We start from the raw sequence: 13,423 nt of genomic DNA on the forward strand, positions 1-13,423 counted from the left end.
AAACAGGGGAACATTCATCTGCTAACTGGAGAAGAGATAGCAGCTGCCTTCCAGGCTCATAAAATGAGAAGGACCAGCTGTCAAGGAAAAAGGGAAACAAAATGCAGGTGAGGACACATTCCTCTGGGATTCACCCCCTCTCCCTTTCACTCCTCATAAGTCTCCTCCCATACCAGAGCAAAGCTGAATGGCAGGTGACTGGTAGTGAGCTACATATCTTGACTGGTAGTGAGCTACATATCTAAAGCACCGAGCAAGAGAATCACAGAGTACCCTTGTTTCTCCCTCTGTATGCCTCCGTTTCCTGTCTTGAAAGTCAGTATCTTGTACACAGATAAGCTGAAAAAAATGCATCTTTGAAATTAGCGATACAGTGAGAAACATGACTGAAAACCCAATTTATTCACAACAAAATTTCCATGACTTATTACAAAGTAGTGGTCACATACTGAACAAAGAAAACAAAACAATGAACTGCACATTTAACATGGTAGAGGTTTTGATTTTTGTTTTAAACATATCAGATAGAGCCTACATCTTGCCCCGCACTTTTACTTCCTCACCGTTATCATCCCTATAGCTTCAATTCCCCAAAGATGCACTGTAAGAGCTAGGAATTCATTCCTCAACAATTATCTTACTACCTGCTTTTCCACTCTGCAAGTTCCCTGCTGGACACAATCATGGAGATAAATACAGGAGTAGAAATTTTCATGTGCAACTAAGCCAATCTAACAGATCATTGCTGCTAAAGAGGGTGGTCCTGTTCACTCTCCCCTCAATCGTCCCCTTGAGTCAACTCTGCACTTATCTGAGCTTGCAATGAGCCAATATGCTCATTAGAGTGAAGAAAAGCAATCCCAGCAAAATAAAACAATCAGAATACAGAAAAACACAATAATCTGCTGGTTTAATGCGCCAAATCATCTCACCAAGACAAGACATCAAAGGAACACCAGCACTGGTGAAATAAAAGGGCCAGAAACACTGGAAGCAAGGAAAATGGCATTGTATTATGTTTTTAAGTGGCAGGGAAACAAAGCTACAAACACTTTACATGAGCTCCAGTAATGCTTCTGCCGGGGTAACTATAATCAAGAGCTTTGACTTATATGATGGGTGCCCAGAGGTTGTCAGGATGAACAAAATTCATGGTTAATGAAGTCACATCTGTCTGTCTTCCGGAAAGGATCTTTTTATTATAGTACTGAAATAAAACAGGTAGCTTCAAGAATGACCCCCACTGTCACCCTCAGATCAGAGTAAAATAGCCATCATTTCTATAGGACGCATGAGGTTCTCAAATAGCCTTACTGCTTTTACACTCCTGTTATCTCACAGTTTTTATAAAGGCAATAAACGATGATGTGAACGATTCCTTGGTACTCAAATGGATTTCTTTTTGCTGTTGTTCTTCCTCTTTGCGGTTGTTTTGTCCTCTTACTTACTTTTTTTTTTTTCACTCCCACAGTTTCAAGCTGAAATGTTCTCAAATGCATTTACTTTGAGTTGTATTAATGAGCAAAAAAGCTAATCTAACCTCTTGCAGAGCACAGGATGAGGTGGCAGAGATGATAATGGGGTTATCTGACAGAGCATCAGCAACAGACAACGGACCCGTCAGACAAAGCAGTCTTGTCTCCCAGTCCCCTGTGCTCACCAACTTCTTCACGTACCTGCAGTCCCCACACGTTCCTAACCTTCCTCAATAGGCTTTGCAATCCCAGAACTCACCCGTTAGATTCACAGGGCAGACAGAAAAACCTGTGACACGATACGCGCCTACAGCTGCACAGGAAGTGAGTTCAGCTGTAATATTTCATACCGAACCCTCAGTAACAGGGCAGGACTGCATGGAAGAGAATGTACACTGCTGTAATTCACTGTAAAGCAGCCTCCCCATTCAAGAGGTCTCCCTTTCTGGGAAAGCAGCATTCCTTATAAGTGGAACAGTTCCACAGCTCTACTGTTAACAGCCTCCGTCTCAAGCACAACTTTTCTTTCAATCAGCGAAGGGGTTAGGAGAGCACGATTAAGGCAAAGAAGAAAAAAATCTATCAGAGTTCCGTATGTCAGCTTGTGTGCTTTTTCCTCACATAAAATCGCAGCAATAAGACTGCAAGAAAGGCTGGGTTAAAGAACTCTGTGCCACTGTACTTCAATACAAGATTGTTCGCTTAAAGAGCAAGACCGAGCTGCACTGTAAAAAAATTCAGAGCTTTAAACACATCTTACAGTTTTCATTGAAAATAACAGACCTTTGAAATCTAGTGGCAAACTCACGTCTCATACAGGTGTACGGGGCAGCCCACAAAGGCGGCAGCTATGTTCTATGACCAGTCACTTTGCTGGTGAAGTGGCTAAAGGTCTGTTAGGACTAACAACAGATCAGCAATGCCAGTCACTCCTATGAGAATACTGCAAAAACTGTCAAACTGGTACTCTGTCCCCTCAACGGTATTTTTAAAATTCCTTATAAATAACCAAGTAGAAAGTAGCATTAAAAAGACACATTAACACTGCAAAAATAACACACTGTTATTGTTATAATTAGATACAATCTTAGTCCATATGAACACATGCTATCTTTGCTTCTCTCTGCTCCCTAAAAGACTTTTACCTCATTAATTACATAGAAAACATGACTTAAGGAAAGAGCTAGGGTCACCCGGAAAAGAAATCATTACAGCTACATGATTTATTGAGGAAGCTCTAGGTATAACTTGCATGAGGCAAATGACGCAACCCTTTTCTCCCTTCTCCCATTCAAACAATTTATCAGTAAACACTGAATTCAGCATTTAACTGTATCATTCTGGGAAATTAAAAAGAGTAAAAACCTTTTCCACTGGAGTCTACTACGAATTCCTTGTCTGCCAGACACTTAACATGAGGCACATTCCAATTTTTTGCAAATCAAGCCATACATGTGTTGTGCTGAGTATCTGGACAGCAACAGGGCAATGCGACAATGAACTACGCTCAGAACGTAAACTAAAGTGGGATCTAAAGCATCTTGATCCTAGAGCTTCAGTAGCAGACCTTAATTTCCACATTGATAGGGCTGTTAGGCCCCCAAAACACCACCTTTCAAGGAAGTGAAGTAGCACAATGATGAAAGTAATAGAAATGGCAACAGGAATGGCCAACCCCGTATTAGGTGCGCCTTCGATGGTATTTCTTCATCCAGCAAGTGACCCAGATCTTACCACAAGCCTAAGACAAGGGCCACACATCCTGAATATCCAACCACCTACCGCACACCCCGCGAGGTGCGGGACGCAGTGTCACGGTGGAGGGGGGGGAAAAAACCAAACAAAAAGAACAAAAAAAAAAATCAAAAAAGAAAAAAAAAAGAGAGAGCGCCATGCAACTGCAAATTTGCATTTTCATACCGCTCCTTGTCACCTCACGCTACCTGTACAATGCGTAAATTACGCCGCAGGGATTATTTACCCATGGGCCAAACTTCAGCGGCACGGGATGCCTCGGCCCCGGCATACCTGAACTCGACGCCGGCAACACAGTGCCTCCACAGGACCGTGCCCCTGTCCCCCCATTTAAGAAAAAAAAAAAAAAAAAAAAAGAAAGACCCCCACAAAATCAGTATTTTTTTTTTTTTCAAAAGCAGTGTATTTTTTAAAGAAAGCAGCCGTGGAGTAGCCGTGGCACACGCCCTCCCAGCGGCGGCCGTTACCGCGGCCGTTGGCCCGGCGAGCCCCCTCGCCTCACGGCCGCCCCCAGACCCCCGCCCGCCGCCGCCCCCTCCTCCCGCCCGCCGCAGCCCCCGCAAGCCCGCCTTGCCCGCACACACACGCACCGGTTTCCCCCGATCCCGCCGCCCCCGGCGGCTCACAAAGCGCCGGCGGCAGGGTGTCCCCGCCCGCCGCAGGACGCGGCCCGCCGCGGGGGGACGCGCGGAAGGAGGCGGCGGCGGGAAGGAGGGAGAGCGGTGAGGGAGGGGGGAAGCGGCGGGCCCTGCCCGCTCCTACCTTGGCTTTCTCCAGGGGGCTGAGGCGCAGCTGGTGCACGAAGGGGCTCCGCGGCGGCGGCCCGCGCTCCCGGCTGCCGGCCACGCAGCATCCCCGGCCGCGGCCGCTCAACTTCATGGCGGGGCAGGACTAGGCGCGGCCGGGCCCGGCGGGGAAGGGAGGGCGCGGACGCTGCGGGGCGACCGCTAGTCTCTGAATAGCGGCGGCAGCGGAGACAGACGGGCACCGGCGACCGCCAGCTCGCTCGCCACTAGAGGCCGGCCCCCGCCCTCCCGGTGGCCCGGCGCATGCGCCCTGCGCGCCGGCTACAGCGGCGGGGCTGGGCGCTGGTTTCCGTGTCGCGGGGGGTGGGATGGCGGGGAAGGGCGGGGGGGAGTGTTGGTAAGGGTCGATATCCTTAATATCAGTCGTCTCACAGGTCCTATAGAGCAGTTCCGGTAACGTTATTCTGCGAGATTTAAGGGTTAATTGAGAAAAAGCCACTGCAAAAGCATCATGGCTCTGCGGCTCCTAACCATTAGGCGTAGAATGGCAAAATGGTCTCTGAGCCCTGTGGTTAATGCTGTTAAGCAGTTTACGGGTTAACCAGCTAACTAGTGGCTGACTTTTGAAAGATCAGAAAAAAAATTCAGAGGTTAATCCTCATGATATTGGGGTTTGCAAGGTTCTGCAGGCTCGGCGTCTGTCAAGATTTTTATCACAGATCCAAAAATAAACTCACTGTTAATAAAATCTGTGGGTGTGCTAAATGGTAACCTGGTAAACTACTGTGAGAGCCACTCCAGTGTCAGCTGGACTGTTTAGTAAAATTAACACTTTCAAGCAGGCTTTTACAGCCAAATGTGTATCTATTTTCCAAGAATCCAAGCCATGCCTCTGGAATGAGAGCTTGTGTCTTGGAAAAGTACGTCTAAAAACAGTTTCAAGCAGACTTACAGATGAGGTCCCAGTGCAATGTGACCAGTGCCACTGTTGGGTGTACTAACAGGATTAGCGTACAGGAAATCAATTACAGTGTCTATTAATGAGGCTGGTACTAGAACAAGGTGTGTAGCTCTGACATTAAAGATCAGGTGGCGCAGAAAAGACCTGCCAAAATATTACAGGGCTGGAAGAAATCGTTTGCAACAACGCTTTTAAAAGGCTACATCAATTTAATCTGTCAAAAACATCTGCAAGAGCTGGTTTTACTGCGGTGTTTGAATACCTTCGCAAGGAAAATATACCTCACGCTAAAGCTTTTTAAAATGGTAGAAAAAAACATATAAGAAGAATCAGTGGTCAGGAGCTGAGATAACCTAATGTAAATGTAACGCTTTTAATCATAAACAGGCTCCTGGGTTCAGTTTGGGACTAGCGATAAGACTTACTGGCCCATTGTCAGAGTACGTGATCCAGTGATCCCTTTTAACCTTAAAATCTCAAAAGTATTTTAGCGGTTTAGTTCCAAACGATTTGGCTGCCCTCTCCTTTGCTCCCTCTCCAGTGACTTCAAGCCAGTGATTAGTTCAGCCATACAGGGCTTATTTCAATAACAAATGACAGATTTCTTGAAGAATGAAGCAGAGACTCCCTCTGACAGGGCCCGCACACCGCCTGGCCGGGGAAGGAAGGGTTGGTTGCAGCTCCCTGCGGGGATCTGCCCGGTTTGCCAGCCGGTAGAAGCTGTCCTGTCGGTTCAGCGGGCAGGAGGTGGTGGCCACCGGCTACCCAGCACGCAGCCCACCGCAGGGCTCCAGTACTCATTCCCCGTCCCGTAGGCGTAAGACACAAGATGCGATGAGGGTATTGCAACAGCTTCAGCCGTGAGACGCAAGCAGGCTTCCCTGCGTTTCTAGTTGTGTTTTATTATTTTTCAAAAGCCAGCTTCCAAAAAGCCAGCTTTCAAAAGCCAGCTTCCAAAAAACATCTAATAATATTATTAGTCACAGCAGAGTTCTTGGTGTTTGTGGCATCTTCCACAATTATAAAACCTAGTAGAGTAGTAGACATCTGCCTGTTCCTTTAGCATTTAAACCTTCGCTATTAGAGCACCTGTTCTGTATTACTGAGTGCACAAGCGGTATTCTAACTTTTTATTACTGCTTTCATGGGTTTAGTCTATTATTTTCTAATTACCACATCTGTACCACCTGAGAGAGTTCCCAGGAGACTTTGTAGTTTTATAGAACTCATTTGTCGGGTAGGAATAATGTTCCGTGAGTTGTAATTTGATGGCCATCTTCTGGGTAATTTTAGAGACTATATGAACATGCAGGAGCTATCAGGTTGACAGGTGCTTCCCTGGATTTTGGTTCTCATTTGTTTTCTGTAAAATTCTCCTGTGATCAGTAGAACTTAAGACGAATAAGTTAAAATGTCCAGCCTAGCTTTCTTGAATGTGCAGGAATGTGTTTCCCCATCTATGTAGTCCCTTTAATCTGGAATCGTAAAAAGACAGATCTAAGTCCTGTGTCTTGTGAAAGAGCATTCCCCTGGTGAAGGAGCTGAGCATGAGCCCTGGAATAGGGGCAATCCCATGGCAGGTCTTGAATGGGAAAGGCAGGCTGGGAGTCTGCAAGCAAACCAGTTTGGCATATGATAAACAGGGGGGTGAAGGGTCTGGCCCACAAGGCAGAACAGAATAAGCCACGCTTATATGATGCTACTTTCGGTGCAGTGAACTGGAAAGTTTGTTTGGATCCTTTCAGAGACACGTGATGAGACTTGCCCCTGGAATGTTATTATAAGACCCTGAAAAGATATGGGTAAGACTCTGCAAGCAGGCATAAAAAAGGGCAATATTTTATAATATATACCACAACATCATTATTTATAAACAGCTATCCTTTGTCTTTTTGTGAATTAATTTGGAGATTAAATAAAGTACTACTGTAGTATTAGGGTTCGATTTCTACTTTTTGGTGCAAATTGCAAAAGACCCATAACTATGATGTTGCTGTCAAGGCTAGCATATGTTACATAGCTCATCTAATAAGGACTTATAAGGGCATAAGAAGAGGTGACGAATTTATTGCAGGATTTATGGAATCTACCTTGCTTCACAAGAGGAGAATATGTGTAATACATTATGTTGGATGTAAGTGTATTATGATACGATTGGAAAAGGAAATGTTGAAGCTGACTATCATGAGAATAAATTGCAGTAAGCTCTCAAATAATCTCCTCAGGGAAACTGTGGAACCTGAAACCGTTAAAATGAGACTGCACAAACATATAAGTGCCATTCTGCCCTGGTGCGCAAAAGCTCTAATTGGTCCTTTCTGTCATTCATTTATATGATTTATAGGGAGTTGTACAAATAAGAGGACTCACGTATAAAAAGCATACAAATATTAATTATGAAATATGCTTCTGTGAGCCTTCAAGTAGGAAAAGGAGTATTCAATATTTAACAGCTAAACTGAAGTGGTTTTCTCTAAAATAAATCAAATAAGTGCTCATAAAAAGCAAATATGCTGACCACAGAACTGAACTTTCTTTGAAAAAAAAAATTATTTTCTTGCCTAGGAAAAGTCCTTGCTTTGATTTTTATGATGGTCCTTGACCTTGATGGCCATTTGGTAGAATCAGCTGATACCTGTTCAAGCACAATTGAGGTACACCTCCACCCTTAAAACAACTTTTCTACAGTTCATTTCACATGTTCGGTAGAGGTTTTTTTTCTGGTTGATTTTTTTTTTCCTTTCTAATTTTTTCCCTCGTGACTCTGATTTCAAATCTATTCAGTGTTTAAACCAGGAAAGGTTTTAAAAATGTTTGAATAAAAACGTATTCTGTGAAGATAAAAATCATCTGAGTTCATGTTGAATTACTAGCAGTAGTACAGATTTTTCAATGAAAATGTGCTCACATTTTTCTTCTGATTTGTGAGAAAGTGTGGAATCCATCCAACTTTCTTGAATCAGGAAAGGAATAACTGGAGTTAGTGGCAGGTCTGTGGGAAGAACAGCAGTTTCTTGTTTTGATAGTGCTGTATTGTCTTGGATGTATTGGCCTGAAGATGTAAGAAAAAAAAAAAAGGATGAGACCTCCCTCATGCAGGAATTATTAGGAAACATATTTCAGGGATTTGAAGAAATAATTGTTCACTTAAAATGTACTTTTCACCTCAGGATTCCCAGTGTTGTAATTCACACCTGACCTTGGCTTCAGCAATTGTGAACGAACTCCTCAGCTCCCACCTGACGATGGTCTCCCAGTACTGGAGTAGGAGAAGGCACATGTCTTGGATGCCACAGAGTCTTTGCCAGGTGCCGAGCAGTCCACACGCGTTGCACAAACCCTGTCCCTGCACACCACTGGAAATGCTCAGCATTACGAGGGTGTGTGAGCTTCAGGAGCAGTGCGTGCTGACAAAAAGAAATTTGGGGCAGCTGGAGCCTTGCTCAGCTCTTTCAAAGGCTAATCCAAGGCTGTGGAACAAGTTGCTCTGGGATCTGAGGTCTGCCTCGGACTTGATCAAGAGTATCCCAATTCGTCTTGTGTATTTTATTTCTCCCTTATTGTTCTTAGACTGAAACCCAGAAGAAAGAAGCCATAGTGCTTCTGGTAATATCTCACTGACCTTTAAATGTGTTGGTTCTTAGAGGTGGTTCACATCTAGACTAAACCTCTCCCAGTTCTTACTTGAAAAACCACAACCTTGTAAGTGGCCACACACACAAGGTGTATGAAGACGAAAATAGACCACAGATAAAGGGGACTACGTACAAATTTAAGTAGCAAATGTTTTCAGTGCTTTTTTATGCTTGTAGCCCTCTATGTCTGTGTTCATTTCCTTTTAATCTTCACACACCACCTTCCTCTTCTTTCTCTGAACTTCTTAGCTAAAAACACTTTATGTTTCTAGTCCCAACAGGAAAGAGCAATCCTAAGGATATTAAACGGTCTTTCCCTGACATAAGACAATCTTAGAAGGCAGGGAATTAAATCTTTGAATTCTTTTTTGTGACTTTTCAGGTACATCTGTGGTTTGCAAGTAGAATATGCACGCTCATCAAATACTACAGATGTACCTACGCTCGAAAGAAGCAATTTTTCTCTGCCCATATTTAAAGCCTGTGCCCAGGTCTACAGTAGCTAAAGCTCCATATGACTGTCATGGTAATTTCTGCAAGTTGGAATACTAACTACTGTGTCAACTTCGTTCATCTTCCAGATCACATTATATAAAGTAGGTAAAAACATCTTAAGCTATCAGCAGACTTCACACTTGTATCTTTGTGCAAATATTACAATATCTTCTGAAAATAGCTTTTGAATTCCAAGACATTTGAACTTTTAGTTTGCACATGTTCTCTTCAGCCCGCTTCCTATGATTTCTCATTTCTAAGTTACTGCACGTATTTACAGATTAGGCAACATTTATTTAAAGAGCACTAAGTTAACATTATTCAGAAGATGAGTAAAGCGGCATCCAAAAGATTTATTTTAGGAAGCTTTGTGCATTATTCATATAACAAAATAATAATGGAGATTGCTGATAAGGTGGATCAAATTCATATAAATGAATTCACCAGAAGCAGCCTTCGTGAAGTTAATACCATGATCCCATCACATCTGATACCACTTTCCAATCACATGAAATGCTTCATTTAATTTTTCTGGAGTAGTAAAGTCTACTATTTAGTATGTTTTAAATATTTATTTACTATAAGCTAGGAACACTGGTTAAATATGCAAAACATAACATACAAACATTTTATGCTTTTGGAAGTGCAAATAGGATGAGCTGCCAAAAGATCCCTGGGCAAGAATGTCCAGATTCAATCTGTTGCCTTGGGAGGCAGATTATAGTGAGGCAAAATCACAGCCTGTAGTGAAAAAGAGACCATATGGGACTCACAGCGGTGCCAGTGGCTTTATGCCCGGCTCATCGCCCTGCCCATGCCAGCTCCCTGGTAGCTGCAGCCCTCAAATGGGACAGAGCAAGGCAGAAACAGGCAGCTGGATCTTTCATACCTGTATATCCCTCCCCACTGTGCTGGGGAAAGACAGAGATAAAGTGTGTGTGTGGGTGGGGAGAGCAGGGATGCACTCGCTGCTCTCCAAATACGGGTGGATGCACAGGTCTTCCCTGGGGTCAGTAAAATCCAGGGATTGCGTGAAAATAAAAAACATGGCTGTGCAACAGTAAGTGGTTTATTCCAATTGCATTTGGCTTCCACAAATAAGAACCCCAAAGGGCTGCACCTGTGTATCTGCCAGTCAGGATAACCCAGAGGCAGGACAGGACGCGGGGAGAGCAGACGGCATAGCCAGTAGAACAGAGTAAGACGATAAAGAACTGCCAAATACAGATACATTGCTTCAGGATGCGTCATCGACTGCGTCATCCAGTGGAATAACCCATCTAAATCTAAGCATATTAAGTTCTCCAGTGAGTTTATTAATGTGGGCTAACACCATCTGTTTGTGGACACAGGGCATTTTATCTCTCATTAACATGATACAGCAGTTAAATTTAGATAGGCTCTTGGATGAGCTGAGTATCACTTAGCAGTTTTTCATGCTATGAATGATTTCAAGGCACTGTGGAGTGGTCAGTTAATATGACTGATTGTACCTAGATTTTCTACAGCTTTTCTGAAATTCAAGATCATCTCGACAATAAAAAAGACAGTTCTTTGAATACAACATTTTGTGTTATTAACGTTTCAATGGAAATACTTTGCAGTAGTCAGCCATGATGACAAACAATAAGGATGGCGAAACTGAATTCATTAATTTAATGTGAAAGTTTAGAACTCTGTCAATTAGTAATAATCACTTGAAATGATTCAGTTATAAAATGCATAGCCCTGTTCTATATTAATCTTGTACTCAAATGTTAACACTTTCACATTGGCTCTTGCCAAAAGGTAATTGATTTTTTTATGCCAGTTGTGTAAGGTGGAAAAGGATGGTACTAGGTATGCAATTATTAGTTCGCAGGATCTCCCTGCAGGTGACTCTTGCTTGATTTATAGTGTGCTATTGCTGGCTGGATCAGATTGTGTTCCCAAAGCTTTGACAAGAACGGATAGATCTCAGAAAATCTACTCAGCAACAGAGAAGAATTGTTGTACTGATGGTCAACTGAAGAGCCCCTGTTAAACAAAATGCCTTACATGAGATTTAAGCTCATCTGTGTGGCTTCACACGACTCCACCCACAACCGCCAGTAATCACAGGTCAGCCAGCAGAGGATTTGCAAAGGGAGCCAGGAGGATTACTGCCCCTGCTACAGAGCTTCTCACATGCTGTACCCGGGAAACAGCGGTCGTTGCAGCTCTGCATGGTGGTTGTAGCCCCTCAGTGGAGCAGCCCTATCTGTATCCTGTAATTCATGTGCTCTAGTTCTCTGGCTCATATCGCATTGAGCCAGAGAGAAGGGAAGGGGTATTCAGAGATGATGAATTTTTTAAGAGGGCAAGGGGATCATCAGCCCAGAATTAGCTGATCCTCCCAACATAACGTTCAGGCTCCCACTCATGTCATAAGCATGCAATTACATGTCTCTCCTGTTTGGATTGAGCATGTGTCTGCCCCGCCAGTCCTTTGCTTGCGGCATGAATAAGATTGCTACCAGAGTATCACATCCTCCCTTCATAAATGACACTAGCCTTTAGGTGAGGTTTCAGCCAGAAAACAAAAGAATATTCCACTGTCTGGAAAAAAAAAACAGTTGGTGAGAAATTTGGAATCTGATGCGCTCTGTAGGATTCATAATTACATGCACTTAAGGAGATTTCTAGTGGCAGATGACTCTAAGCCTGCAGAAAACAATATCATAACAAGATGCAATGACTGCAAGTAGAAGCTAAAAGCATCCAGATTCAAATTAAGTTGGAGGAGAGGAGATTTGGGAAAGAGCGAGTGAAAAGAAAATAATCAAACATTCAAAGGCTTCCTTTCAGATGCTTACATCTCTACCACTAGACATTTTTAGTAAGGATTTGATGTCTGTCTTAATAGAAATAGAAATTAATGCAGAAGTTACTCTCTGGTATTTGGGGCAGAAGTTATGGATATCGATTTAGGTGGTCGTGGTCTTCTGCGCGAATGGCCATTGCTCCAGAAGTGGTGGACTTTACCTCTTTAGCTACGAAGTTAAACTAACGAACTGTGCAGAAGATCTACCAGCAGCCAGGGACTTGGGCAATGGTCGCACTCAGCATCAGAGAGAAACAGCAAATTGTGACAGGTAGCCAAGTTAAAATATATTTCAGGGCTCAACTGCCCTAAAAATCTCAAGTTCCGTATCAAGCATTGGTGAGGCTGCTGTTGTCACATGAAGTGTTTGTGAAGTCAGGGAACGACAATGACTTAAAAGGAGGTTTCTCAGAAAACAGGGTTTTTTTTTCAGATGAGCTGCTGCTATGGTGTAAAGCATTGTTTTCTCCTCCTTTTTAACACTTCGTTGGGATTCTCCGGAAAACATGGAAAAACTTTATTCCTGTAACTTTGCCTCTTTCATGCCATTGATTTGCTGCCTTTTGATGTCTGACATGATGAAGAGAATCGTCTATACTGCTTTTCCGAAAATGAATCATGCCAGAATCCACAGCATATGAGGAACACCCTTTTAGCTTGTCCCTCTCCCTTGTGTTGAATGTCAAATTCCTAGTCATTGGCTTATGCTTCAACTTGCAAGAAATATAGCTTGGTAGCCTCCCAGTTCAGCCGAAGATTTGCAACTGCATCATGTTTATAATAAAAAAACCAATAATAACAATTTATATACTTTCATGCACACAGGTGCATACACCATACTTTCAGTTCTTGGTCTCATGTCGATTACCATATAGGAACTGGTTACATGTAGGTAATTTGTTGCCACATACGAAAACTGTAGTTTTATATCCCTCTGCAAAAGATACAGGTCAATTAACCCACAATGTCTTGTGTTCTTCTGTGACTCCCCCCAAATCTCTGTTTCCCTGGCATGTTGCTCTTCTTCACTCGGGACTGCTGCTTAGTGCTCTTTTCTCACAGAAAAGAACCCAAAGAGGATCAACTTCATTGTATTTTGCAGTAAAGATGCATTGACAAACTGTACAATGGGCATTTGTTTTATTGGTATATTTTTTTAGCTAGTCTTTATATTCCACCACCTTTAATCATAAGTCATGGAGTGTGCAGCTTTTGGTTTCAAGCTTTTTTCTTTTGAGGCTGAATTTTTTTAGACACACAAATCTGTTGGTAGGATGGGTAGAATTGGATTTTTGTTGTGCCAAGTTCATTAATTTTCAAAATTCTTGATACTTCTTGGTGTATCTCCTTGTTCCTGTTTGATTTCCTGGCAGAGTGCTTACATATGGGTAGCCCAGACAGATTGCTAAATCACAACAGTTTTCACCCACTACCATTTAAGTTGGGGAAGGGTCATTCTGCAGCAATGAACGAAGGAGCTGAATTCTACATCTGCACGTGGAAACTCCTGAAAG

The 13,423-nt window shown here is 43.1% G+C and overlaps 1 protein-coding gene across 2 annotated transcripts in view; it reads right to left on the minus strand.

Moving 5' to 3' along the window:
• Positions 1-4,288, minus strand: part of LPCAT1 (lysophosphatidylcholine acyltransferase 1) — a 66,846-nt gene extending 62,558 nt beyond the window's left edge. Inside the window, exon 1 of one of the 2 annotated variants that reach the window (XM_063326311.1) lies at positions 3,993-4,288. In XM_063326311.1, coding sequence (XP_063182381.1) covers positions 3,993-4,109 — 117 coding nt within the window. In that variant the 5' untranslated portion in view covers positions 4,110-4,288. The remainder of the gene's footprint in view (positions 1-3,992) is intronic. The other variant, XM_063326310.1, reaches the window with a different exon arrangement.
• Positions 4,289-13,423: the final 9,135 nt, after the last annotated feature.

This window comes from Chroicocephalus ridibundus, chromosome 2 (assembly GCF_963924245.1).
Source record: "Chroicocephalus ridibundus chromosome 2, bChrRid1.1, whole genome shotgun sequence".
Classification (NCBI taxonomy): Eukaryota; Metazoa; Chordata; class Aves; order Charadriiformes; family Laridae; genus Chroicocephalus; species Chroicocephalus ridibundus.